Source organism: Sporothrix schenckii (assembly GCF_000961545.1).
Source record: "Sporothrix schenckii 1099-18 chromosome Unknown Cont49, whole genome shotgun sequence".
NCBI lineage: Eukaryota > Fungi > Ascomycota > Sordariomycetes > Ophiostomatales > Ophiostomataceae > Sporothrix > Sporothrix schenckii.
The window spans coordinates 4,110,325-4,138,181 of NW_015971150.1; the positions used below are offsets into that span (position 1 = coordinate 4,110,325).

General features: G+C 52.7%; 9 protein-coding genes across 9 annotated transcripts; 6 read left to right on the forward strand and 3 right to left on the reverse strand.

Annotated features, from left to right (window-relative positions):
* Window positions 1-266: 266 nt before the first annotated feature.
* SPSK_05443 (uncharacterized protein) lies at window positions 267-1,233 on the forward strand (the record flags this gene model as incomplete). The annotated part of the gene is made up of 2 exons (XM_016732189.1): window positions 267-660; window positions 743-1,233. The coding sequence occupies 2 exons, from the start codon at window positions 267-269 to the stop codon at window positions 1,231-1,233; spliced, it is 885 nt and encodes a 294-aa protein (XP_016583839.1).
* Window positions 1,234-3,306: 2,073 nt separating this feature from the next.
* SPSK_04847 (phosphatidylserine decarboxylase) lies at window positions 3,307-6,984 on the forward strand (the record flags this gene model as incomplete). The annotated part of the gene is made up of 3 exons (XM_016731609.1): window positions 3,307-3,510; window positions 3,575-5,951; window positions 6,050-6,984. The coding sequence occupies 3 exons, from the start codon at window positions 3,307-3,309 to the stop codon at window positions 6,982-6,984; spliced, it is 3,516 nt and encodes a 1,171-aa protein (XP_016583840.1).
* A 2,064-nt stretch (window positions 6,985-9,048) lies between these two features.
* Window positions 9,049-10,474, reverse strand: SPSK_05271 (uncharacterized protein; the record flags this gene model as incomplete). The annotated part of the gene is made up of 3 exons (XM_016732021.1): window positions 9,049-9,857; window positions 9,914-10,355; window positions 10,448-10,474. 3 exons carry the CDS (start codon window positions 10,472-10,474, stop codon window positions 9,049-9,051), a joined length of 1,278 nt encoding a protein of 425 aa, XP_016583841.1.
* A 2,340-nt stretch (window positions 10,475-12,814) lies between these two features.
* SPSK_04896 (uncharacterized protein) lies at window positions 12,815-15,981 on the forward strand (the record flags this gene model as incomplete). The annotated part of the gene is made up of 7 exons (XM_016731656.1): window positions 12,815-13,069; window positions 13,198-14,760; window positions 14,847-14,940; window positions 14,997-15,046; window positions 15,125-15,479; window positions 15,541-15,845; window positions 15,937-15,981. The coding sequence occupies 7 exons, from the start codon at window positions 12,815-12,817 to the stop codon at window positions 15,979-15,981; spliced, it is 2,667 nt and encodes an 888-aa protein (XP_016583842.1).
* Window positions 15,982-16,797: 816 nt separating this feature from the next.
* On the forward strand, window positions 16,798-17,580 carry SPSK_05533 (uncharacterized protein; the record flags this gene model as incomplete). The annotated part of the gene is made up of 1 exon (XM_016732277.1): window positions 16,798-17,580. The coding sequence occupies one exon, from the start codon at window positions 16,798-16,800 to the stop codon at window positions 17,578-17,580; it is 783 nt and encodes a 260-aa protein (XP_016583843.1).
* A 354-nt stretch (window positions 17,581-17,934) lies between these two features.
* On the forward strand, window positions 17,935-20,044 carry SPSK_05058 (uncharacterized protein; the record flags this gene model as incomplete). The annotated part of the gene is made up of 2 exons (XM_016731811.1): window positions 17,935-18,122; window positions 18,199-20,044. 2 exons carry the CDS (start codon window positions 17,935-17,937, stop codon window positions 20,042-20,044), a joined length of 2,034 nt encoding a protein of 677 aa, XP_016583844.1.
* An 88-nt stretch (window positions 20,045-20,132) lies between these two features.
* SPSK_05277 (MFS transporter) lies at window positions 20,133-21,542 on the reverse strand (the record flags this gene model as incomplete). Its single annotated transcript, XM_016732027.1, has 1 exon — window positions 20,133-21,542. The coding sequence occupies one exon, from the start codon at window positions 21,540-21,542 to the stop codon at window positions 20,133-20,135; it is 1,410 nt and encodes a 469-aa protein (XP_016583845.1).
* Window positions 21,543-22,917: 1,375 nt separating this feature from the next.
* Window positions 22,918-24,591, reverse strand: SPSK_05177 (acid phosphatase; the record flags this gene model as incomplete). The annotated part of the gene is made up of 2 exons (XM_016731927.1): window positions 22,918-24,365; window positions 24,438-24,591. The coding sequence occupies 2 exons, from the start codon at window positions 24,589-24,591 to the stop codon at window positions 22,918-22,920; spliced, it is 1,602 nt and encodes a 533-aa protein (XP_016583846.1).
* Window positions 24,592-25,713: 1,122 nt separating this feature from the next.
* SPSK_05165 (uncharacterized protein) lies at window positions 25,714-27,422 on the forward strand (the record flags this gene model as incomplete). The annotated part of the gene is made up of 2 exons (XM_016731915.1): window positions 25,714-26,323; window positions 26,386-27,422. 2 exons carry the CDS (start codon window positions 25,714-25,716, stop codon window positions 27,420-27,422), a joined length of 1,647 nt encoding a protein of 548 aa, XP_016583847.1.
* Window positions 27,423-27,857: the final 435 nt, after the last annotated feature.

The window sequence follows — 27,857 nt, forward strand, 5'->3', positions numbered from 1 at the left end:
GCGAAATATTGAATATGGCCAAGGATAGTACATGAACACAGTGTATATACACTGTAACTGGCGCCGATAGGACATGTGGGCTGGCGAGGAAAGCCAGATCTACAACGAATGTAGACCTCCTGAATGCCACGAAAAATAGCTACTAGCATCACCTCACTCGACGACGATACCCGCACGACAATTTTCCCATCGAACCCCCGCGCCTGCCGACCGAAGGTCCCTAACCGAATCCTCTAAAGTCGCAATAGAACACATATCTCACTGAAATGGATCCCTACTCGGCGGAGGGTGAGCTGATCAACATCCACAACCACTTCCATCAGGGCCAGTTCCAGGAGGTGGCCGACTACAGCACCGAGTCATTGTCTCCCGAGAATGAGTTGGCTGCACGTGTTCTGCAGCTGCGGGCACGCGTAGAGCTGGGTGAGGCCAAGGCTGTGCTCGCTGATGTGAAGAATGCGTCTGAACCGGCCCTGCAGGCCGTCGGCGCACTGGCCGAGCAGCGGTCAGGCCGCTCCGACGGGGCTGTTGCCACAATCACCAAGCTGGCCGAGACAGCCGGCGACGACTCTACAGTCCAGATTGTCGGCGGCACTGTACTTCAGGCGGCTGGCAAGTCCGAAGAAGCCCTTGCCCTTCTCTCCCAGCACGACAGCAACCGTACGTATTCTTTCTTTTCGCTAATGGCAAGCCCTCATTGTACCCGCCGATCTAACCACCGACTAACGTCATGCATTAATAGTCGACGCTGTCGCATTGATTGTGCAGATTCATCTGCAGCAGAACCGCAACGACCTGGCCCTCAAAGAAGTCGTCGCTGCCCGGAGGTGGGCGCAGGACTCGCTGCTCGTCAACCTTGCTGAGTCATGGGTCGGCCTGCGCCTCGGCGGCGAACGTTACCAGCAGGCCTTTTACGTCTTCGAAGAACTGGCCCAGGCACCGGCCTCGTCGTCGGCCCGTACACTCGTGGCCCAGGCCGTGTCTGAACTGCACCTTGGCCGCACAGAGGAGGCACAGGCTGCACTGGAGCAGGCGGTGAAGGCCGCCCCTGAATCCGCCGATGCCGTTGCTAACCTTCTTGTTCTCGCTGTCTTGACTGGCAAGGACACGGCCGAGACGACCAGCAACCTCCGGAACATCAACGCGCAGCATCCACTGCTGGCCGACCTGGAGCAGAAAAGCAGTCTGTTCGACAAGGCCGCGATGAAGTACCAGGCCAAGGTGTCCGCATAAGATCAGTGGGCTTTGAAGATGCAGGAATACGCAAACTGGTTACACGAAAGCAACTTAGACGGTAATGATAGAGGACCATAGGCGAACGAGCAACATCGTGGATAAACACCAAACGAGGGACTGTGCAACGGCGGCAACACACGGACGGATGTTAAGGAAATACCACAGAAGACAAGTGGCCACGGAGAGGGTAGCAAATGAAGAAACGTTATCAACGTGAACACGACTTGAGAGGTTCACGCGTCTAATTTTATTTTGCTATCGAAACAGCATATCCATACCTTTGAACGAAAGACAGCTTTCCTTCTCCAGGCAGTAGTGCACCATTCATCTTTCTGTCCATGGCCATGCATCTTACTCATCCTTCAGCGTGATCTTGTTGTCTCCAGCTGCGTTACCAGCGTGAGACATGCTGTTATTTGGGGCGACAATTGACTTGCACTTGTTTCGTGTCCTCTATTGGTTTTGGCGTGTGGCCAACGTCTTGCTTCGTTTTTGCTTGGCCTAAATTGGTCTGGCCAGCCGGCCCTTTTAGAGCCTACCAAAAGAGTCCCCAGGTTCGCCTCCGTATGGATTTTGGGCCTAAGCCAGGCGATAGTAACAAAAGGGTTTCTTTAGCCCCTCCATTTCGTGTCGTTGCCGCTTTTCATACGTCGCTTCCCCAACACAGATTACGTTGTTAGTATATGCCACTGCAGCGGAAGGCACGGTTAACACCAGCTTTTCGGGCCTACTGATCATGGAGCCAGACACTTGTCCTTCGCTACCACATCTTAGCTTTTCTCCACGACCCCATCCATTGTTTCTTGTTTTACCCCATGCTTGCCGTGATTTGCCTTGGATCGATGCTGGATGGTTGTGTCCCGCAGTTGCCGGTTCTTTCATTTCTGTTGCCATCTACAGCCAAGACCGGTTTGAACGGTTTCAATTGCTTCTTCCGGCCGGTTTTAGACACCATCTTGGATGCCTGAGCTCTATGTACAGAGTAATATCTGAATCGCCTGCTTTGTACCTTCCACTTGACAACTCATCCTGCTACATCAGTCAGGTTACACGCCCACGTTTGGCTCGCACAGCTCGCTATATTCCTCTCGCCACTCGACCCCCCCCCGCCCTGGCCAATTCAGCCGCTCCTTCCGTACTGCAATGGTGTGTATGTCACTCTGTTCATCGCCTGTTGATTCCTCTTTCCTCGCCGAGCTCCGTATTTGTTTCACAAGGCGCGGTTTGCTCCTTCCACTTCTGGGAGGCCCGGCGTGTTTGTCCTGTTCCTCTAGCCCCATTCCAAATGTCAAATTGCGTGCCTGCCCTGGCCTAGCTGTCCCGCTCCTGTACTTGTCGTACGTTGTATACTTCGCACTTGCCATATAAGTATGACGTTGCCGCTGATCCCGATGTAGCCCCCAGTCTTTTCCTTACGGGTCCAGTGCTTGTTCATGTGTCAACAGCTTCCAAACAATCCAATCTACGACGCATCAACGAAAGTATTTTCGGACCCCTTGTCCGTCGTCCGTTTACCACCAACTGCTGCGCGACTCGCTCGACAAAACAAGGTCTGCCTTGTCCACACCCCGCCAAAACGCCTCCATTTGTCAAGGCAGAGCGGCAAAAGGACGTACAGTCAGCTAGCTTTCCTCAATTGGCACTTTTCGATTCCTTGCGCTGCTCCTCGATCTCTCCTCTTCTTAACCCTCAATTTTTCACGTCTTCTTTCTTCAACTGGAGCCCGATCGTTACCTTTGAAGCTCCAGCACCGTCATATTCACCTTCTGTCTTCCAGAACCAAGCTTCGTTACGGACCCCAACGGAGCGGATTGAAAAAGCTTCTACATCTCTCACCGCCGTTATTGCGTCGTGGTGCTCCTGTCTTTCAGCCTCTGTAACCCCGCAGACCCACTCAGATTCCTTGTCCTGGCTGCTTCTGTCCCCTTCCTCGTCATCTTTGGCTTCCCCGTTGACCTCGATTCTGGACCGCACTGCTTCTTGTTTCTATTGCTTATCCTGTCCTGCACCCAACTATTAACCTTTTGTGTGGCTCGCTGCGCAAGCCGGAGCCATTGAGCAAGCTTCGCCATGGTGCGCATCATCCCCAACCGCCTCAAGCCCTCATCAGGCAACTCGACCACCAGCTCGACTGCCAACAGCCGTAGTGCCAGCCCTCAGCGTGGCAGCAAAGGTGACCCGGCTTTCAACCGAGACACGGGCCTGCATGTTCATGTGGTCATCATCAAGGCCCGGAATCTGGCCGCAAAAGACCGGGGAGGCACATCGGACCCAGTACGTCTCACCGAACTCATAAAATTCTCATATTGACTCGTCAACTAACATTCCGACCGTCTAGTACCTCGTCCTCTCGCTAGGAGATGCGAAACATGCCACGCATTCGGTGTCCAAGACCCTTAACCCTGAATGGAACGAGATCTGCCAGCTGCCCATCAATGGCGTCTCCAGCCTGATCCTCGACGTTTGTTGCTGGGACAAGGACCGCTTTGGGAAGGATTATCTTGGCGAATTCGACCTGGCCCTAGAAGAGATATTCGTCAACGACAAGACGGAGCAAGAACCTCGCTGGTACCCTCTCAAGAGTAAGCGGCCAGGTCGTAAGACGGGCGTGGTCTCTGGCGAGGTCCTCTTGCAATTCACGCTCTTTGATATCACGGACCGATCTGCCTCTAGCCAGCAGGTCATAGAGAAATTCAATTCTTTTGTGCGCGCGACAACCCCCGACCCAGAGGATGTCCCACCGCGGCCACACCCCCGCGTTCCGGGCCTTGGACTACCCAAGTTGGGTGCCCGACGCGGATCTTCCAACCCAGCCCCGACATCTACCCCTGCCCTCACCCAGAAAACTAGCAATACCGACGACTATGAAGACGAGGACGCGTACGACGACGAGCCCGCATTGGAGGACGAAGATCCGTCCAAGTCAGAGACGGTAGAAAAGCGGAAGCGCCGGTTACGAATTAAGGGACTCAAGAAAAAGCGGCGCGAGAACCCCTACGAATTTATCAACGGTGGCGGTGACGTCCTGGGAATTGTGTTCCTTGAGATCAAGAATATCACCGACCTGCCACCTGAGTCTAATTTAATCAAGACCACATTTGACATGGATCCATTTGTTGTTACGTCACTTGGCCGCAAGACTTTCCGTACAAAGACTATCAACCACAACCTCAACCCAGTCTTTAACGAGAAAATGATCTACCAAGTCTTGGCCCACGAGCAAACCTACTCCTTCTCCTTCACCGTCATTGACCGTGACAAGTACTCCGGGAACGACTTCATCGCATCTGCATCGTTGCCGCTCAAAGAGTTCATTGACCGCGCTCCCAAGGCCGACCCTGAGACTGGTCTCTACGACCTCCGCGAGCCGCCCGAGTATGTCCCACTTGCCCAGCGTGGACGCTTCAAGCGCCTCGGTCTGTCCCGATCGTCTTCGTCACAAAGCCTGACCAAAATGTCACGCCCAACCCCGACAAAGACTCCTTCCGCCTCTGCGATGAGCAGTGGAGCAACTGCACTCGAGTACCAGGCCCCCGAAGGCTCTGGCGTGTCAGACCCGTCGGGTCCGCAAGGCGACATCACAGACACGCCCCAGGTGACAACCCCGTCGGAAGTCGCTGTTTCTGACCCAATGGCGTCACCTGGCCTCACAAAGCAGATTAGCGGAGGCGGTTTACTGACCGCTGAAGGGAACACTTGTAGTGGCAGCTCACCGACATCATCAATGGGCGAGTCGGGTGCTGTAGACAGTGATGAACCAGGCTTCACAACATTCACACTACCACTAAAGATGAAGAACCTGGAAAAGTGGGAGGACAAGCACAACCCGCAACTGTTTATCCGGGCGAAGTACATGCCCTACCCGGCCCTGCGTCAGCAATTTTGGCGTGCCATGTTGAAGCAGTACGATACCGACGAGAGTGGCAAGATCAGCAAGGTGGAGCTGAGCACGATGCTTGATACACTTGGGTCGACGCTGCGGGAATCTACCATTGACAGCTTCTTCCAACGCTTTAAGAAGACACCTGGCAGTGGCAGCGGTGGCGACGACGATTGGGCCGATTTGACCATTGATGAGACTGTTATTTGCCTGGAGGATCAACTTGACGCGAAACCGAAGCCTCAGCAGTCGTTGTCAGTTACGGACAAAATCAAGGATGCGCTTCCTGACAGCGTCGTCGAGAAGATCAAGCCCGCCGTGTCTCTTGCTATTCCAGGGCAGTCAGCAAGCGTTCCCGAAGCCGACGCCCCCACGGCATCTTTGACAAGCGCGTCAGGTAGCCCAGAGATCCCTGCCCAGAATTCATATGATGCCGAGATGCTGGGCCGTGAGGACCTCGATGAACGCGGTGGAGAGGAGCATGTTGTGGAAATTCGTGAGTGCCCAATCTGCCACCAGCCGCGTCTCAACAAGCGCAAGGATGCCGACATCATCACCCACATTGCCACCTGTGCGAGCCAAGACTGGCGGCAGGTGAACAACTTGGTCATGGGCGGGTTTGTCACCTCCAGCCAGGCACAGCGCAAGTGGTACTCCAAGGTGATCACGAAGATTTCGTACGGTGGTTACAAGATTGGAGCCAACTCGGCGAACATCCTTGTTCAGGACCGTATAACGGGCCAAATTAACGAGGAGAAGATGAGTGTGTACGTGCGCCTCGGCATTCGACTTCTTTACAAAGGCCTGCGATCGAACAACATGGAGAACAAGCGAAGTAAGTTGTGCCGCCGGGCCCACTCCAACATTTTTTTTGTAATTGTATATTTATATTTGCTATGCACATAAGCTGTATACTAACCCTGGCCTATGCAGTCCGCAAGCTTCTCAAGGGCCTCAGCGTCAAGCAGGGACGGAAGTATGACGACCCTATCTCTAAACAAGAGATTCAAAAATTTATCAACTTCCACCAACTGGACATGTCGGAAGTCCTTCTTCCTCTAGACGAGTTTAAGACGTTCAATGAGTTCTTCTATCGGGCCCTGAAGCCGGACGCACGGCCCTGTTCGGCTCCAAACAACCCTCGCATTATTGTGTCTCCAGCAGACTGCCGATCTGTCGTGTTCAACCGCGTCGATGCGGCTACCAAAGTGTGGATCAAAGGTCGCGAGTTCTCTGTCAAACGCCTTCTGGGTGACGTGTCTGCAGACGAGGCCAGTCGATACGAGAATGGCGCGCTCGGTATCTTCCGGTTGGCACCGCAAGACTACCACCGCTTTCACATTCCCGTCGACGGTGTTCTGGGCAAGCCGAGATTGATTGCTGGCGAGTACTACACAGTCAACCCCATGGCGATCCGATCGGCACTAGACGTGTACGGCGAGAACGTGCGCGTAGTTGTGCCGATTGAGAGCGAGACTCACGGGCGTGTGATGGTTGTCTGTGTGGGCGCGATGATGGTGGGTAGCACGGTGATTACGCGTAAAGAGGGTGAGCAAGTTAAGCGTGCAGAGGAGCTGGGCTATTTCAAGTTTGGCGGCAGCACACTGGTGCTGTTGTTTGAAGAGGGCCGCATGAAGTTTGACGACGACCTTGTGGAGAACTCGAGCGGTGCACTGGAGACGCTGATCCGGGTGGGCATGTCGGTTGGCCATTCTCCTAACGAGCCGCAGTGGAGACAGGATATGCCCAAGAACGAGACAGAGGTTACGGAGCAAGACAAGATCGAGGCCAAGCGCCGCATCCAGGGCAGCACTATGGCGGAGGATATTACACCCGAGGATAGTGGCGGGGACGATCTGCTGTCGTAAGAGATGGTGCTTTACTATTTCGAAATACTTGCAGCTTCCTTTTTCATCTTGAACACATTACTTTCCGTACAAGTTTTTTTGAACACATTTGTGTCCATACAGCGCCGTGGCATTACCACAGACATCGGCTACAAACAGCGAGAATATGCTTCTTATGCATTGGCGAACGACAGCAGTTTATCCAACATCATTTCTCTATGGTTTTTATTTTAATTTTTATTAAAAAGCTTTCAATTTTCACGGTGTTCACTGTTGATTAAATGAACATGCATTGATGCTACTGTACTGAACTATGGAATGGAATGGTATGTCATCGCTAGAAGAACCCAAACGCCGTATGAGATGGGAATCTCAAGGTAGTGAAGGAAAGCAAGCAAACGACACAATGGGACAGGCAATGCAACTTAGAAATGCGAAGTTAAATCCCGTCCCTCACACGTCACACATCCACCCCCAACTATCGCTCTTCGTGACTGTTGGAACTTCGATCGCTGTCCATGGAACGTTTCTGAGGCGAAACTGAGCGTTGGGTATACAACTTATTGTAGCTGGGTAGGGCGGATGTGGATATGTGGTAAAAATGCTTGCCGTCTTTTGCGGCGCCGGGTTGGCTGCCGTCGCAGGTGATGGTTGTGGAGGACGAGGACAGGGAGGAAGAGGAGGAAGTAGAGGAGGAATCGTGTGTCTGGCGCCATGATGCGTAGATTTGCTTGCACAGATGTGCGGACATGGTGTAAGTGGGCGACATGGCGGCGGAGGTAGATAAAAGTGAAGCAACAGTAAGCTGTAGATTTGCTTGCTTGGCTCTATGAAACTCGTGCCTTTTGTGGAGGACAGTCGATTCTTGTTGTGTTTCGTTTGTGACGTCTGTACATCTAAGGCTGCCTTGTCGGTTCGGAAGCGAAGCCCGACGGGGTGCCGAAAGGGAGTGCGTGGGAGACGGGTTTTTCGTGTAAGACGAAGATGGCGTGGAGAGGAAAGGGTCGGGCAAACAAGAGATAAGAGGCAAGTCAAGAGCTTGAAGAGAAAAAAACAAAAGAGAAGAAAGAAAGACAAAAGATGAATAGAAGAGGAAGAGAAGAAGTTCGAGCAAATGAGGAGAAAACGAAAGACGCAGATTTAGCTCCGCGAGGACAGTAACAGACTGAAGTTCGTTTGCAAAACAAAACACACCAAAAGTAACAAAATGACCAACCACGGAAAAGAAGGCGACCTGTGTTATACGGCGCAAAGTCCATTTACATCACCTACGCCAGATTGCTCGTCATTGGGCAGTTGGCGATCTTATTGGCCATCGCCCCCACCTGGTGTCCTTTGGCCAGGACCTGCCAACTGGCCTGCTATGGTCTGCCACTGTGCTACAGGTCTGTCCAGTTGTATTATAGGGCATTCGCGTGTGCTGACAATTGCTTGGAAAACAGGCCAGGCCATGCTGCCATTCCGTTGCTGGAAACGCTAAACAAGGCGGAGCCCCACCTGCCGTCTCGCATGTTTAGGTGAGAGGTGGAACGACGATGCACCGCCGCTGAGGTTGAATCGCATGACTGCAAATCGATGGGGGGGAACAGGGCGGGCAGGCAAACAGCAGGAGCAGCGTTAGACCACGCAGGCACGCATTTTAATCCCCCCAAAACCCATTCTCATAGTGCTGGGTGTAATATGTTGTAACGCAACTAGAATAATCTTCCGTCGTTCAACCTCCAGGGGTGCTCCGCTAACGGTTGACCATCACACTTAGTACTCCGCGAGACGCGCGAAGGATGCGAGGGGGTTCACTAGCCAGCAAACAGACCTGGGCCAGGCCAGATTCGGGAGCCGGCCAACAACAAACTTCCACACGATCCCACGCGAAATTCTCGCACGTAATGGCCAAATCTAGTGTACTCTCGTACAAACATAGTAAAAGGTGGGTGTGCTCGGCTGGACATGACCGATGGCATGAGAAACTGGGAGGAATGGGCGGAAAGCGCGAGTACGTCGCCAAACAAACGGGCACATGTGGGAAGTGAACTTTTTGTAATTACTTTGATTTTATTTTCCATTCTTTCACTCACAGTCAAATGTCTAACCGTTCTTGAGGCCAAAGAAGGACGTGATCTTCTGGCTGCCACTGCTTTTGTCGTCTTGTGCCTTCTTGCTTGGTGTGCGAGCCGTTGCCTTAAATTTGCTGTTCCCTTTGCTTCCCATGGTATCCTGACGCTGTTTACTGCTGCTCGCCGTCATGGATGCTGGTCGCGTGCCCACGGTGTTCTTCACGGGCGTCGTCGGTATTGGCGCTGTGGCAGGAGGAATCGCATCCTCCGTAGGAGCCACGACCTTTGCTCTCTTCACCGGCTGCTCGGCATCAACCTCTCCGCCTTCTGCCTCTCGCTTCGTTTGCTTTTCTTCCTTCGACACCATCCCTCCTCGGAAGAAATTAGCAATATTTGCCTTGTTGCTCTCGCTGGCCACCGGCACGATGAAGCTTGGCGAGCTGTGCCCGGCTTTATTGACATCCTTGCTCACTACATCGACGATTAGAGCCGCGCCGTCGTCTTCCGCCATTCGGGGCCACGGCCGGAGCAGCGTCTGCAGCTCGTTCGACCACGCGTCGTGCGTCGGGTCCAGCCACATCTGCAGCTCGCGTGACTGGTAGTCGAACACAACAGGCATGCGGTCGTGCAAAAACCGCAGCGACTTGTTAGAGTCTGTCGTGATGATTGTGTATGTATACGTCTTCGTTCCGGTGCCGTCTTTACCGCTCTCGCCGGCCTCACCGTCCTCAAACACTACACTGTCCCACAGCCCGGCCAGCAGCAGCGGTAGTCCATCTCGCCTTCGGATGTAGTGTGGCACGCGCTCTTTGGGCCCGTTTTGAGCCATTCGTAGAAGCCCTGCGCCACGACAATGCACCGCTTGCGTCCGCGGAGCGGCGCCCACATGCCCGTACCGGCTGCAAGTGAGTCGGCGCGGCAGTTGATTGTCTTGAGCATGGCCGAGTAGTTTGGACGTTTCTTCATCCAGAATGGCACAAGGCCCCACTTCATGACCTGTAGCTGGAGATGTACTTCGGCCTTCCTCTCGCCAACTTTGACTTTGTTGGTCGGTGTGCTTGGCTTGTCGGATTGCTTCCCAGGGAAGACAGGCCGGAGGACGATACCGTGGTAGCCCGGCGCAAAGTTGTACGAAGGTTGGAATATGGCATCTCCTCCTTTGGAAGAATCCGCATTTCCCGGAGCCTCTGTGTCGTGCGCGAGGTCATTTCCCTCAGCATTTCGGTGGTCCTGTTGCGCGTCATCGGAATCGTCCTGTCCCCATCCTCCGTGCTGTTCGTGGAAGTCGTCGGCGGGCAGGCCGTGCTCCTGCAAGACGTCGTGCACCTGGCCATAGCGCTGGGAATGTTAGCACAATAACGCATTGGACTCTGGCATACATTGGGGCTTGAGAAGAACCGGCCGAAGCATTCCATCAACTGTCAACATACCAGAGCTAGAACATATCGGCCACACATAGTCGTCACCTTGGTCTCTTGCGTTGCCTATGTGTTGTGATTCCGGAAGCAATCTTTGTGTTCACTATTCTTCCGTGCGCACTTGCGCCGAGCTTCAGACCGCAGCGATGACGCGCCTGCCTGAATACGCTACCACGGCAAGGTGCACATATCCTGTGTGGATGACTAATCAACAAACGAATGTGAACACAGTGTTTTTGTTTGCCCCTTTGTTAATGTTGTATGGCTTTGGTTGTTCCTCGTAAAGTATGTATTTCATTTTTGTTAAAAACGGCAAATTGAACTATGCGCGTTTTGGTATAAACGACATGGATTTAAGTGAAAGTGAATGATGACCTGATTGCAGTCCTGCGTCCAGTCCCAACAATGATAATCGTAGGCACGGTAGCTATGAAGCACCATGCTGCGATTTAGGTCGAGGAGAATGGACGTGGACCTGTATATTTATCAGAATGAACACCAGAAAATTATTATACGGAGACAGTTGAATCTTACCTGGGAAGATGTACTTTCCTGTCATGCCATAGTTGTTAATCAAGAGGCCTTGGTCGGAAGACGTGTAGATGCCGGGGATGCTGTACGTCGTGGGATTTTGTTTTTCTACTGACCCATGATTTAGGCCTCATTCCATGTACAGCTGGACGCCGTTGACTGATCGAGCCACGTGGAGAGCGACTATCTGCTCCCGCAAGAGATATCAGCCGTTTTCTGTGCAGGTGGAGATGGCAGCGACTCGCATCCTAGCGTTGTCAATGACGATATTTGTACCGCAGAAACCTAATGTCAACAAAACACCGAATGACATTGGCCGATTTAACGATAGTCTCATCGTAGGACTCTGCGAAAGAAATTTTTTTTTTTTCTCAAATATCTACAGTTACGCTCAACTCAAACCGCCCCGTTGATTTTATTTCCATGTGCTTGTATATTTGTCACCATTATCTAGAGAAACGGACGTAACTGCAGTAACAGTAACGGCAACAACGGCGACAAGAAAATGTTGCATTTGACCGCCACAGCCGCTTGGCATCTGCACCTGACTTGACATTTGGCCCGACGGACCGTCCTCATACATATGAAAGGGATTCTGAACGAGTTAAACGGGCGTAAAATAAGTTTCTGTACAGCCACCAAGGCCGCCGCATGCCTCGATGGAGAGTGACATGGTTTATTGCCAAGGAGGCCCTTTAGCCAAAGTACGTCTAAGTGGCTACTCCATTTCATACACTTCTTTCGCCCACCGTGCCTTTGAAGGCGCTTTCGAGACTGAAATGCTGCTGTGATTGTGTGTTGATGAGTCATATTACCTTATTTTACGACAACGGGCCAAGGCGGGATCTGTGGCTACTTTTAATCATCGAGATCATTTTATGCCGCTAAGATGCACCGTGGTACCGATATTAGGGGGGCAGATGATATTTATCCAGGCCCCAATGCAAGCCTTGCTTATTTATAGGTATATAATATATCAATGACGCTGTGTTCCAGATGCTCTAAGTTGATGTTTGCTTTTGTTCAGCCGGACCTGCTAAATCGGATATCCATCCCGTCGGGGCAGATCCTTGTCTATATACTGCCTGTGAAAACCGATATACGAAAGAATGAACCGAAGGAGCACAGTATTAGAAAACAATGTGTGCGAAAGCGGCCAAGAATTGGAACAAGCCGACAAGCTTTGGATCCGATCCAACAGACCGGCAGTCGTATATAGTGTTATCAGGATAATCTGCTTGACAACGAGTCACGAGAAGCTGCTCATAGTCGATTGTTGCTCCATGGAGCTGCACTGGTATGGTCAGTGAATATCTCATGAGGTCCACGTTCGTTATATACACACTCTAGCTTATTGTAGCTGCTAAAGGACACATGCTTCCGACATATATACCGAGCTGGCTTTCTCGGTCTTTGCCTAAAACCTCCGCTCGTAGTCTACCGCACACCCTCTACCGTCTATACTTATCTAAAATACCACCATTATCAATTTCGCACGTGTGGACCATCATTTGGGCTCAACAGTACCACAAGAACGGTCGTCAATATGGGCCAGCTCAATCAAGCTCTCCGCACTTTCCCCGGAACCGCGGAGACTGAATCCATGGAGAGCCATACACATGGAGAGATTAGACAGGGAGAATGAGTGGTGGAAAATAAGCTCTGCCGCCTGCCAAAACAGTGGACAATGTCTGATATCTCAGAGGCCAAATGTTATTCATAAGTAGGCAGGACCTTCCAGTGCTGCCTATTTTGTCTTTGACCTCTGATGTTCGCTTTGTAGCTCGAGTCACACCCTTCGAGCAAACTTTTGCTCGCTCGATCTTGTCTTTCGTTCGTTTAGTCATCATGGGTCTCATCACGCGCATTGCAACCGCCCTTGTTGCATACTCCTCGCTCTGGGTCCAACCATGCTTGGCCCAGGATTCGACCATTGTCAGCAAGTACAAGGATGATTCGACCAATATCACCTTTGGTATGTATGGAATCGATGCCATTGTCGATGCCAGCACCGGGGAGGTAGCCCAAGGGTTTTACAACTTTGGCATTGTCTTGCCTGACAATGCTCTGAAAAAGGATGCCAATGAGTACATTGGAATTTTGGTAAGCCAACAGACCAATACCTATTAACAGATACTTTTAATTTCACTTTCGTACTGCATTCAAGTCTTTGCATTTCCTTCGCTCTAAATTTGATTTTCACCATAATGACTAACGTACCGCTTTTTCAGAGGTGTCAAAGCACAAACACATCGCTCACCGGCTGGTGTGGCATCTCACATGGCGACAAGGGCCAGATGACAAACTCCCTGCTGCTGGTAGCGTGGCCTTGGAACGGCCAAGTTATGACGACGTTCCGCTACGCAACGAAATGGACGATGCCCACAGAATACATCGGCGATGCGAAGCTGACGCAGATCTCATCGTTTGTCAATGAGACCATGTTCGAGGTCATCTACCGGTGCCAGAACTGTTTCTCCTGGAAAACAACCGAAACCACAACCCAGACTGTTAACACCACCTCCGGAACGCTTCTGTTCGGACGAGCACTGGCCGTGAGGGGCCCGGATGCAGCGAGCTGCCCGAGCAAGATGACCTTTGGATTCCACGACTCGGGGTACAGCCAGTACGGCGTTGATCTGACCAACGCCATTCACCCCTCGTACGCCTCATGGGCTGCAATGGCTACCCATGTCGTTTCCACCGACTGTGTCAACATCCCTGCTGCCACACCCACCCCGGAGCCAACATCATCTGGCACAGCATCGGCATCTGTTTCTGAGTCTGCCTCGGCCTCGTCGTCTGCTTCTGTTCCGGCTGCGACAACCGCAGTGCCGGTACCAACGCCGACCCCAATCGTGCCATGTAAACCAGCTCCGAACAAGACGTACGACTACATTATCGTCGGTGCTGGCGCTGCTGGTATTCCCCTGGCCGACCGCCTGTCGCAGGTTGGTAAATCCGTACTGCTGATCGAGAAAGGCCCGCCTTCGTCTGGTCGCTGGGGAGGCGTCATGCGCCCTGACTGGCTGAACAACACCAATTTGACGCGCTTTGACGTGCCCGGCTTGTGCAACCAAATTTGGGTCGACTCGGTTGGTGTTGCGTGCACAGATACGGAGCAGATGGAGGGCTGTGTGCTTGGAGGTGGTACGGCGGTCAACGCCGGATTGTGGTGGCGTGCAAATCCTCTTGACTGGGACTACAACTTCCCCGATGGGTGGCGCAGCAAGGACATGGCAGGCGCTACGAGCCGTGTGTTCCAACGGATACCAGGCACGATTGCCCCGTCGATGGACGGTAAGCTGTATATGCACCAAGGCTTCGATGTTATTGCGTCGGGTCTAAATGCGTCGGGCTGGAATTACGTCATCCCCAACGACCATCCGGACCAGAAGAACCGCACATACGGTCACACCACGTATATGTTTTCCGGCGGAGAGCGCAGTGGCCCGATGGGTACGTATCTTGTCAGTGCTTCGCAGCGTGGCAACTTCAACCTGTGGATGAACACACCTGTGCGCCGCCTTATTCGCGACGGCGGCCACATTACTGGTGTGGAGCTCGAATGCACGTCGGACGGATACTCTGGCAATGTCTACGTGACGCCCAACACAGGCCGTGTCATCTCTTCGGCTGGTACCTTTGCATCTGCTAAGCTGCTTCTGCGCAGCGGTATTGGCCCGGCTGACCAGCTCTCTGTCGTCAAAAACTCGCCTGACGGCCCGACCATGATCAACGCAACCTCCTGGATCGATCTTCCGGTTGGCTACAACTTGAACGACCACGTTAACGTACGTCGCTTTCTTTCCCTCCCAGGTATCAGCGAGGATAATGGGGATAAACATGTGCGCACGGATGTGTATACTGACTTTATTAGACTGACACGGAGATCTCGCACCCTGATGTGGTCTTCTACGATTTTTACGAAGCCTGGACCAAGCCCATCGTGTCAGATGAAGACAGCTACCTCAGTACGTAATACCCTCTAACCCTATGGATAGCACACGTTGATCTAACGGCATTAAAGAGAACCGCACGGGCATTCTTGCACAGTCAGCACCCAATATTGGTCCCATGGTAGGTTTATATAATTGCCTTTATATGACCGGACATACCACATACTTAGCATGCATCTAACTATTGAAATCTACGTAGTTCTGGGAGGCCATCAAGGGCGACGACGGCATTGTCCGCCAACTACAGTGGACGTCACGTGTGGAGGGATCTACCAACACATCCATGATCATGAGCCAGTACCTCGGTCGTGGCTCAGTGTCCCGTGGCCGCATGGTCATCACTCGTCGCCTGACCACGTTTGTTTCTGTCCCGCCGTATCTGCACGACGATCTGGACAAGGACGTCGTCATCAAGGGCATCCAGAACCTGCAGGCCGCGCTTAAGAATGTGCCCAACATCACTTGGATCACCCCAGCGCCGAACCAGACCGTTGCGGAATACGTCAACTCGCTCCCCAACACGCCGGCCAAGCGTCGCGCAAACCACTGGATCGGTGAGTCGATGTACGGTTTAATTTCGATGACACCGTTGCAGCCGTTAACAGCGCTTTACAGGAACAAACAAAATGGGTCTTGATGACGGCCGTCTTGGCGGCACAGCTGTTGTTGACCTCGACACCAAGGTGTACGGCACGGACAACCTCTTTGTTGTCGATGCTTCCATTTTCCCTGGCCACGTTACCGGAAACCCGTCGGCGGCGATCGTGACTGTGGCGGAGCGTGCCTTTGAGCGCCTTAGCTCACTACATGCGCCGGTCCTGGGTAAAGAGGGCGCCCAGTGCGGTGGCAATACCTGGTCAGGAAGTTTCCAGTGCGAAGCCGGTCTCCAGTGCAGCTACGTCAACTCGACCTTGTCTCGCGTAAGTCAACAATTGGAATGCAGAGAGCTGAGGAGCGAGTACTACGTGTGTTCGTGGTTAAATGCAAATACTAACCTGGCTTGAAATGTAGTGCGATAAAACTGCAGCCAAGACACTTCGCCGTCTGCGCGTGTAAACATGGAACATGTCGGTGGTACGCTATTCAAAGCACTCCTCAATGACAAGTATTGTGAAGGCAGCATGCGATGCGGCCTGAAAGGAACCGGCCAACTTTCGTCGTGCACGTCAAGTGAACGCCAAAATTAAAAATATGACACGCGAAAACAAAGAAACAAAGAAAAAAGTACACTAAAAGCAAACTCGTAGGATCTGCGAAATACAGTGAATCCCAGTTAAAATTCCGATGCTCGTGTGGATTGTGCCAACGACCAGGCTCATTTTGCCTCAGCGCAGTCGTGCTGCACGAACGTTGTACGAAGATTGGTGTGCATCGACACTGACTAGACACAATGCGGTGCATCTTCGCATTCGCCATGATTATGTTTCCGAGGCGGCACGAGAGGAGACTGACCGTGTCGTGTGCAGCGGCCAACTTCCTGGAACCAAGGAGCTGGCGACTGTCGCCCTGAGCATTTTCTTCCACGTCGCTGGGAGCCCAACCTTGCAGCGCAGGCCCTTGGATGCGCCGGGGTGTTTCTTTGCTGACGCAAGCCTGTATGTAAACACTGTTTGGCTGTTAGGGTGCTACGCCTTCGCTGAAGTGTACTTTAGCGGATCATCCCATTGGATTTCCTGGACGAGGGCTTCTGTCCACCACTTTCCAGTGCATCATGAAACGCGACGAAAACTGACATCATGTGATTTGAAACGGCATTTTACAGTCCCCGCACATACTTCCCACGATCATCACGTTCCTTCCGCATCTCGAGCTCTTCCGTATCCTCGCTGACCTCTTTTCTCGTAGGGCCACACCGTCTAACTTCTATCAATCATGGCTGCCCCTTCCTTGCCCGACATCGTGGTATACGACACGCCTGGCCAAGACATCCCAATCTGGTCGCACCACACGCTGCGCGTGCTTTACGCCCTCCACCGAAAAGGGCTACCATACGCCATCGTGCCGCTGGAGTACCCGGACATCGAAGCCACATTTGAGCCCACCAGCCTCCTGCCCAAGGACGACCCTGTGGAGCGGTACGAAATCCCTGTTGTTCTTTTTCGTTCGCGTGGCGGCCTAAACAGCGACCCAGACGAGTATCTTATGGAGCCAGCGCGCATTATTGCCAAGCTCGATACTCTCGTCCCCAACCCACCTCTGCCCTTTGCCTCGCCACGTGCCACGGAGGCGCGCGCCATATTCGGCCCGGCACTGGCTCCGATCTTGCAAGTCGCCGTCGGCCATGTCCCCAGTATGCTGTCGCCCCGCAGCCGAGAGGGCTTTTTAGCCAAGAGACAGGCGCGCTGGGGCAAGCCGCTCGATGTTTGGGTGGCTGAGCGCCCCCAAGATAAGCTCTTGGAGACTGCAACTCCGCGCCTACAGGCATTTGCGGACTGGCTCGAAGGAAATGGGCTAGAAGGGCCGTTTATCGAGGGCACCCAGTCTGGGTACGCTGACATGACAATTGTTAGCATTCTCGAATATGCACGTCTGGTTGGAGCTACAGATGCGTTTGATGCAGCAATGGCCCACCAGCGTATTTCTCGGCTGTACGCTGCACTTGTGGAAAAGGACCAAATGGCTTCCCGACCACCACAGGTAGCGACAATTTGTTAGAGAACGGTGTTCGTCGTCCCAGTCTTTGATTTCGGAAAAGGATACATCACATACGACATACGTGGCACGGGAACTGGAGAGAAATGCCCATTTCAGCTGTGCTTTGTGACTGTGGACAAACCACTAGAAAGTTGGTACCGAGCCAGAGCTGTAGACTAGGCTGATCCTACAACGATCCTTCCAAGACCCCCGCTCTCTGAACTCGACTGTCTGCAAATGTACAAATGCAGTGCACAGGTGGCAGTCACGACTGGCTGTGAAATTCTGTTTTACTCATGCATCCTGCCGAATTTTCCCCAACCACAACTTTCGTTATGCGCGACTTTTAACTTTCTCCTTTCTTCGCACCCCAAGATGCCTAACATGGACTACATCCCGGCGGCCTGGCGCCCTTTCTTTCACATTTACGGGCACGTCGTGCCAAAAACAGAAAAGTGGATGTTAACTCGGAACGGCTTCGACCCGGTCAAGAGACATGAGCTGCACGCCCGTCATGCTCTGAAAGAGAAGTTGGTTCTGGACGTCCAGGAGGTCATGTCGCAGTACGTATCTTGTATTGCGCTTTGGTGACTGCCCTTGTCCCACCATCAATGTGCAAACCGCTTATACGATTGATAGGAATGACCCGAGATACGAATATACTGGCCTAGGGCCCAGGGAGTTCCGGATGCTGCAGATCCACCCGGCGCCGTCTCGTACGGATCCCATCAGCTGCTCCCTTCTGACCTGGTCCATCGATGATCTGCCAGCTCCCTTTGAAGCACTTTCATACACCTGGGGCGATGCAAAGGAACGTCACTGGATTACAATCGACGGGAAAGCGATTGACGTCACCCCGAACCTCATCAGTGCTCTGCAGCAATTTCGTCAGCCCGACCAGGATCGTTTGCTGTGGGTGGATGCTTTATGCATCAACCAGCAGGACCTTCCGGAGCGGGGGTCGCAAGTTCTCTTCATGGACCTAGTCTATAAAAGGGCTGCGAGAGTGGTCGTGTGGCTCGGCGTTGCTTACAGCCAAAGCCACCTCGCATTTGAGCTGATGACCAAGATCACTGGCGTCATGGAAGCCGATCGCAAGGCACATAGCGACAGCAACAGTGGTGGTGAGATGTACCGCAAGTACACCATGGAGCAAGATGTCGTAGAACGCGGCCTCCCCGAACAGGATGATCCGGCATGGTTGGCACTCGACGCACTTTTCTGGCGCCAGTGGTTTTTACGCATCTGGGTCGTCCAAGAAGTCGCCGTCCCAAAAGTTGCATTGGTCGTTTGTGGCTCGGACACCATCGATTTCGATGCCTTCTGCGACCTGTGTGACTACTTACACAACACTGCCCTCGGATCCAGGACGGGTCTTAGTGCAGACCGCGTACTGGCACTTCGGACCGCCCGCAGCCAATACCAGACCAATAACCATGCCAGTCTGGTGACGCAACTTATCAGTTCGCGCACTTGCTTGGCCACAAATGCCGCCGACAAAGTGTTTGCCATGCTAAACATATCCAAGGATGTCCCTCCCGATCCAGCTCTTCGTCCAGACTACCACAAGAGCCCTAGCACTGTCTTTTCTGATACGGCTCGGGTTCTTTTGGCGCAAAGTCTTGATATTTTGAATTTCAACTCTGACAGCGTGTGGCGCGTTCATCCTGATATGCCGTCTTGGGCACCGGACTGGTCGTGCGCCCCGCGCGAGTTTTGTTTTCTCTTCACGCCCGAGGGCCCCTGGCTCCACGCTGGCACGGTCGCAGGAGACTCATCTGCACCGAACATTCGATTCTCGGAAGACAATAAAGTCCTGCATCTGCAAGGTCGCATCTTGGACAAAATCACCACTGTCGGTGAATCCCACTTCATGTTTAGTCACGCACGATATGGCCAGGTAAGCAACGACTGGTATTCGAAGAAAATCGACAAAGACGAGTTTCTATATCGGTTCTCGCGCCACCGCCGGTGGACCATGTGGGAGCACATGGCTCTCAAGCTGAAATCGTACCCGGTCACAGGTGAAGACATCCGGACTGCGTTTCAAAAAACGCTTATAGCCAATGCAAATTTCCCTCCGCGAGAGATGGGCGGCAAGTTGGAACCGGTGAATCTTGAAGAATTGTACACTGCCTTCCGTCGACTACAGTCCGTCGAACCGCATCTCGGCCAGGATAAAATGACGGAGGACGATATTCGGATCCAGAAAGACAACCATGACCTGTATGGGCAAAAAGTGCGCGCAGCGGCCTACGGCAGGAAGATCTTCGTAACGAAGAAGGGATACCTCGGATTGGCACCGGTTTCTGCCGCGACGGGATATTTTGTGGCCATCCTGCACGGCGGACGAACGGCTTACGTGTTGAAGAAGAAAAAGAACGGCAACTACTCGTTCGTCGGAGAAGCGTACTTGCATGGCTTCATGCACGGCCAGGCTCTGGACGACGAAAAATATCCGGTCGAGGAGCTGGCCATTGAGTAGATTTTGGGAAAATGGAACTGCCGGGGGTAGATTTGTCTATGTAGGAATAAAGTATACTGGATCACAGAATATTTATCTCGGGCAACACTCAAGCAGACTCCGAATGTTCCTCTTGCCGGGGACGCAGATGCGAAAAGTTCCATAAGAGGAGAAGGTCGTAAGACGCCTTCAACGCACCTGCACCACCAAGAAGCAGAATCCACTGATGACGACCAGCCAAGACACCTGAGAATCCAACACCCCCAGCTTGCATCAACGTTTTCACCGTGTTGACGACACCCATCACGGCAGTCCGTTCTGCGGGCAGCACGGCGGCCGACAAAAAGGCCTGCCGGGGTGCCTGGTCCATGCTCTGCGTACATGCTCGCAACGCAAGGAAAGCCATGGCGAGAGGCGTTCCAACTGATCCTGATGCTGGCGGAACCGGAACAAGACCCAGGAATAGGGCCGACGGGAGGTGGGTAAAGGCCATGGTCTTGAGTGGGCCGAGTCGGCGGGCTAGTGGCAGTGCCAAGAGATTCGAAAACGAAGCGAAAATGTTTGTGACGAGGAAGAGTGTTCCCAAGATGGCCGGCGCCAAAGAATGTACGGTGATGAAGAAGTAAGTGATCCAGGACGGCGATGCCATACCCGAAGCAAACGAGTCCAGGGCAAATAGCAAGACGAGGCGGGAAAGGATATTGCGTGACTCGTGTGAGATAGTCGGGAAAAGGTCCAAGAAACGTTGAAAGATGCCGCCTTTTGAAGTGGGAGCCGCGGCAGCAGGTTCGTCGGTCGTGCCTTCCCCCGAGAGCAAGCCGCTCCGTTCATTTGGTTCGGACGATGGCGTCGGTGCGGGACGAGCCGGGGCTGCTTCCACCGCGGACGTCAAAGCCAACGTCAACAGAAACTTGACAAGGCCAATTGCAGCATACAGGAAAAAGATGATCCGATAGGCTGCATTGGTCTCGCCGTTTCTATCTTGGATAACCTGCACAATGGTCCCGCTCGCTAACGAGCCAAGGGCAGTGCCGGCCGTGCCAAACAGTGTGTACCAAGCAAACATGTCAGAGCGATGCGACGAGGGCGTCAACTGAGCGAGGACCGACTCCTCAACGGCGCGGAATGGTCCGATCTCGTTTCCACTAGGGCTGATGACACCCACGATACTAGCCAAAAGAAGAACCCAAAAGTTGTCGCTGAGGGCGAAGACAACACCGCTGCTGGCCATGAGCAGAGTTCCGGCTGCAAGGATGAGCCGCCGACCGACTTGGTCAGTGATAGCCGTGAGAAGAAGGCTGATGCCAACATCACCGAGCATCGTTAGCGTCATAAAGAGACCAATGCGTGCATCGGGGATGCCCAAACTGGCGAGAAACGGGACCAAGACTAGGAACGACGCGCCATATGCGAAAAGCCGCACGAAGCGCTGAGCGCACAGAAGTTTGGCATCGCGACCGTACTGCAGGACGGTGGTTAGGCCGCTTTCCGCTGCCAAACGTGATAACCAGGACGACATGGCGAGTTTTTGCGGAGGTGGGCCGAGTTGAGGCACGTTATGAATTGGTTGAATAGATGTTATGTTCAACGTAACGTTTGTCGGCTTTGCGCTCTTTTAAGTTCCAGGCACTTATCGGCGCTACTTTGGATATCCGATCTAACGCCGAGACCAGTCCAATTCCAAGCACCTGCCCCACCCTGGTAGTTGCAAGTGCCGCGTCCATAAATCGTACTTTGTCTCAAGTTTATCCGTTCAATGCGCACCTACGCATGTACAGATACCTGACGTTGAGTCACAGTATAAACGTACCTATTGTGTGGACGAATACTTTGTACGTTCTTTTCGCGGCTTTGTAGGGCGTTTTTTTGGACATTGACGTTGATAGTTCTTCTACTCGATGTAGTGACGTCATCTGCCACCATCCCTGGACTCACAGCTCGGCTTGACGGTCTTCTCGCCAACCAAGTTGTGGTTGGCGGTTGTCAGGCCCTGTCTGATCCAGTAGAGGTTGTACGGCGCCGCTTGGATCTTTCCATGGAGCTTTTGGCCGGCTCCTGTCTCCGTAATTTTTTCTCTGCAGATATTCGACTGTAGCCAGCGCCAACCGCCTGCTGGCCGGTGCCGTCGAGTCTACTCAGGAGGATCTGATATGACCACTAAGCAGCATGGGAAGTCTGTTGTTGCATTTTAGCAAGTGGTTTAGGATGTTAGGGTTGTTGGAATTATCAGATTTCACAATGCACTCTGCAGCCCCCCCTCCCTCCGGCGGAAAAAAGGCAGAAACAGTTGGGCTAGCAACAGCACCTGACGCAGGCGCAGGTCACTCGTTTCACTCCTCCGTGCCTCGTCATGCGATCTTTAACACAATTTCTGTGAGCAGTCAGTATTCATACCGTAACGAGCTCCCCGTGGAGGACGCAACAAGCTGGGATCCTTGATAAGAAAGCTTGCAACGAATTGTAACCACTCTGCCACTGACCTTCACACCATGCTCGCTTATCCCTAAGTTTAATTCCATATTGCTCGTTAGAATCTTTCCATTTTGTTCCTTTACCGTTCATAATCGCCTTCGAACCAGTGTATAATATTTTCTACGCTCCAGTACGGCAGCACACGACTGTGTGCTGTATGCAGACAGATACGTTGGCGGAGCAGTGCAATACGATGACGAACTTCGTGGTTCTCACGAATTCGAGAAGAAACGTTTATAAGTTCACAAAGAAACGAAACCGAAAATGTGAGTAGATATACTTGTTTATAGTTTGAAGGTATGGAAGTTAGTATATAAGTAGGTTCTAAAATGTCAGCCTCAGGTGAACCGAACCCAACCCCCACAAACTTGTTATTTATGGGAACTTGACAGTCTATAAGGTTTACATGGAAGTGACATCATCTAGGGCGAAATAACCTGCAAAAAGTCACCGCCCAGCTTCGTGTAGAAGGTCGCACCAGCAACAACCTTTGGAGCGCCAGGAGCTGTCACGCCACAGTTTTCAGCCCAGTTGCCGGATTTGTTGTACTTGCTGCCAACGAACTCGACATAGTCGTCCAGAAGACAAGAGTAGCCAGGTCCGTTTTGGCATCCGGGAACAGGGTAGACAGCGTCATTCAAAAGCACACGGATAAAAGTGTGGTTGGTGATTGACGGGGGAAAGGATGGCACTTTCGTGTTGCCACCACAGGTGCGCTGGGCCAGCGGTAGGAGATCGCTGGAGCTGTTCCTGCTGGGCCGCACAGCACAGTTGAGGCGCTCAAAGCCAACGGTGCCGCGCATGGTCGTGAATCGGTTACCAATGTACAGGCGATTCGGATCCATATGCGAGTCAGATAGTGCAGCTTGTGCATCGTGTACGCCGGATGCTGTGATTAGTTCATTCAGCTGGCCGTCGTTGAGAAAACTGACCAAGAGCTGGGGTACAGTGAAATCCGAGCCGTCCGCTGCGGTGCCATGAAGAGCACCAGGGCCTGTTTTCAATAAACCCATAACCGCATTCAGATATGGCAGCATCATTGTCGCCGGTAACTTGGTACCAGGACCCACGCCATAGTAGTACCGGAGATCGTTGGAATATTGATAGTACTGAAGCTCTTTGTCAGAGAAGACATTGCACCACGGCGAGAGACGGCCGGTGATCTGAGACTCGAATCCGCAGAGATATGGTATCTGGGAAATATCGTCGGAAGTGAATGTAAGGTTGCCGGAAATAAGCGACTGGAGACGTTTTTGGATTGGCGGGATGTAGACATTGGACCAGTTGGAAAAATACATGCCGCCAGACACGTCGACAAAGTTGGGGCAGCTGTCGGATGGTCCGAGAGAGTTACCGATAGCGTCGACGCTTCCGGAGGACGTGACAGACACAATGTGGCCCAGATTGGTAGCGTTGACACCAAGAAAGCCGCGGACAAACAGCTTGGCTGTCTGCAACACCCGCGAGTAGTTGTTGGCCCAGACGTACAGATCGTCGCCCTCGTTATACAACTGAGGATATTTGGTACGCAGAGCATATGCCATGTCGAAAGCCTCCTTCTGTCCCGTTGGCGAGAGGTTGGACATTTGAAGGCCGGAGTTTGTCAGCACGGGCTTCCAAGACGGCAGGAAGGAGAGCGTTCCCGTGGCATTATATCCATTACCCGCCGAAAACTGGCCCGTCAGCAGAGACATTAAAAAGGAGACCGGGAAAGATACGGGCCCAAACCAACTAACACGGTTCTTCATGTCTACCCAACCATTGTAAGCACCGGGGTCGGGGTACCGAGAAGCATGGCGGGAAACGAAGAAGGCCTGATCGACAGTGCAATGCTCCGGCACATCCGAAGAGATGCCATACACATTGGGGCCTAGTCGTGTTAGGTCCTATGCGATGCGCTGCTTCCTAGACCAGATTTATAACAACGGAGCGTGTTTCTTACCAGATGCATAAGGGCCGTTGGCTCCAAGCCAGCCGAGGGGGTTTGAAGCGGCAGAGGTCTTCAGGAAGTTGATATCGAAGGCAGGTGACAGCATCGAGCCGACCTGAGCATTTGCAGCACTGGCGAGGACGAGGACACTGGCGAGAAGGGCCATCGTGAAAGCTGCTAGGAGGTCGCGACAATGAGGCGGCGCATAATAAAATTCAGAACAGAGGAGTGCCGGCTCAAAACATACACCCCGCCTGTCCAATAAATCTCGATATCAGAGACTTGGAATCAGATTGCTTTAATACATGCCCATCAGCACGGAGTAGTCCTTTCATTTGCAGCTGCGCCAATAGACACCGAAAATGCTGATTGGTGGCAATGTCCTGCAGGGTCAACCCTCATCTAAGGCGGCAAATTATCAAATGAATATGGTTGCCCAAAAGCTACGGGGTATGATCAGTTGGCGATCGTTGTACTAGGCGCAATTGAGGATTTGCGCCGAAGCACGAGGGCCAGCTAACACGATTCTTTGGTTCATTTACTTTTTCGAGGGCCCCTCGTCGCCTACGGACCAGTTTTGATTGCTACATAATGGTCAATAGCCTGGCCGCGTCGCGTGGTATCGGGTGTAACCGATCGGAAAATCATCGCCAGTTCATACAGCCACAATTGCGATTTCTTACATATGACGGCCGTTTGGGCTAACGCGTTTTCTGCGTTGGCACTTGCTGCCACGCGTCATGGGTAGGGCATGCCAAGACATTGTGAGATTAAGCAAGGTTGGGATCAATGCAAAACGGAGCGATGGACGGGTCGGCCAGGGGCGAGCGACAAGATGTGGCCTGGCTTTGCCATCAGGGGCGCACGTGGAATGTCAGGTCACCCTTGGGGTAATGGCATCGCCACTAAACCCTGGTGAATGTCCAGTGCAGGAATTCAACTGTGCTCCAGACCAATGCAATAAAGAGGCTGCGGCCGTCGTTCTTTAGTCCCCATTCCCATCGGTAAGTCTGACCATTTTGATATCATGGCCTGTCGACGTTACTTACATTTGTTGTATTGGTCTTGTGCTGAAATCAAAGGAAAGGCAGTCGGAAACCGGGAATAGGCTGGGCGACTGCGATGAATTGGTGTTAGTGTTGACGTGATCGGGAGCAATTGCGCAATATCGCAGTCTGCTTAATGCACAGGACGACATGACCGATGACCACAAAGCGAAAGACATTAAATAGGTCCAAATTAAAAGGCACTGCCTGTATTTTGTGGCCTGCCTTTCTTCTTCTCGAAGATGCACAGCTGCGTCGTATGGACAGGCACAAAGTACAGCATGAAAACCACTTCGCTTTCTACGTTTGCCGTACTGGCCAGCCTCGCGGCTGCGAATTTTGAGTTCCGAAGCCGCCCGGAGTTTGCTATTCCGCATTTGAATATTACAACAACTGGAAAGCCAGGGTCTCTCGAAAGAGGCTTGCTGTTTGTCGGCCAGTACCCGGGCTTTACGACAGGCCCAGACAATGTCGCCTTCGGCCCCATCCAGCCGGCTGCCTACATTTTCCAGGACGACGGCGAGCTGGTTTGGTCCGGTGTAGGTTATCATGCCGGCTGGGTGGCCAATTTTGCGCCTGTGATCTGGAAGGGCGAGCCATACTTGCGGGCATTCCAGGGCGCATTGGATCCGGTTCACGGCCGGATGTTTGGCTTCCACTCGCTGCTGGACAAGCACTACCGGCCGGCCAAGGTGCTGCAATCTGGCGGTCACCGCTGGGCATCGGCACACGAGTTTAATATCATCGACGAGAAGACAGCGCTGATTGAAATTCCCCTGCCTGTCGTGGCGTCGCTCAAACCGTGGGGCGGCGACGAAAGCCAGGTTTGGGTCCTGTCGAGCGGTTTCCAAGGTAGGCGACAAAAGGGGGCAGGGAACAATATGAGCCAATGTCACTCACACGGTGCCCCTTAGAAATCGATATCGAAACAGGCGAGGTTGTTTTTGAATGGCACAGCTTCGACCATGTCGACCCGAAGCGCAGCGCGTTCCCTCTGGACACGAAAACGAATATTTTTGGCTCGGGCCGCTCCGAGAGCGACGCGTGGAACTACTTTCATGTCAACAGTGTGGACAAGGACGGCGACGGCAATTACCTAGTGTCGGCACGCAACATGGCAAGTGTGTATAAGTTAAACGGCACAAATGGCCACGTCCTTTGGCAGCTGGGCGGCCTGCACGGCGGTGCAGACTTTGAATTTGAGAACCCAGAAAACGATGTCTTTGGTTACCAGCACCACGCCCGTTTTTGCGGCCGTTCAACGGACGGAAGCATCGAGTACATCTCCCTGTTTGACAACGGCGCCCATTCGGCCGATGTGAAGACGCACCCTACGTCGCGTGCTCGTGTTTACAAGCTCGACTACAACACCGGCAGAGCCACCGCAATTCGCTCATACGAGGCACCTGACGGCCTGTCTGCATCTACACAGGGCAGTACGCAGATTCTGCCCAACGGCCATGTCTTTGTCAACTGGGGCCAGGCAGGCGCAATCACCGAGTATGCCGAGGACGGCGAGGTTCTGTTCCATGCTTACCTGGACTCGGACCCGGCTGGTCACCTTGTGCAGAGCTACCGTGGTTTCCGGGCGAACTGGACGGGTATTCCGGCGGAAGAGCCAGCTCTCGCTGTTTATGTATCGGATTCCGCCAACAAAGAGGGCATCGATGCCTATGTGTCGTGGAACGGCGACACCGAGACAAAAGTCTGGCGCTTTTATGTGGCACTCGATGGCCGTTTCCTGGGTGAGGTGAAGCGTTCTGGATTTGAGACGCATGCATTCTTCAAGAACGTTGCTTCGGTGCCATTCCTGGATGGTGTTAAAATCTATGCGGAGGCGATTGACGGCGACGGCAACGTTTTGCGACAGGCAAAGCCTGTATTCGTTCAACGCAATGTGAGGGCCAACGTAGCTCACGAGTATCAGGCCGTGGACCAAGTCGGGCTGTGAGTTGACTGAGTCGGATATCAAATTGATGTTGGTACATTCAAGAAAACAGTGTATTTTGTGCGGTCCAGTTTTCAATAAAAATGTGGAACAACCAACGGATTTGGCAATGAAGCTTCCAAAGCATGTCTTGTGAGCTTTTGTAATTCGTAACAGTACTCAATGTCAGAATTTCATCGCAATAGCAAGAAGTAAACGGAAACGGAGTAAAACGAAAAGGGAGTAAAGTACAAACGACTCCAATGCTGTACGCGGCTCACAATGAATTCTGTTTTGATCGAATATGTAGTCATCCACGAGGCAAAACACGCGTTTTGAAACCCTGACAGACACGTGGTGGTGTTCTGGCCTCTGATTAGACGATTCCGAAGCTTTTGCCCAGTGTCTTGGTGTTCTTGGACGTTGTCGGCCTTCCAGGCTCATTGCCAAAATCTGATT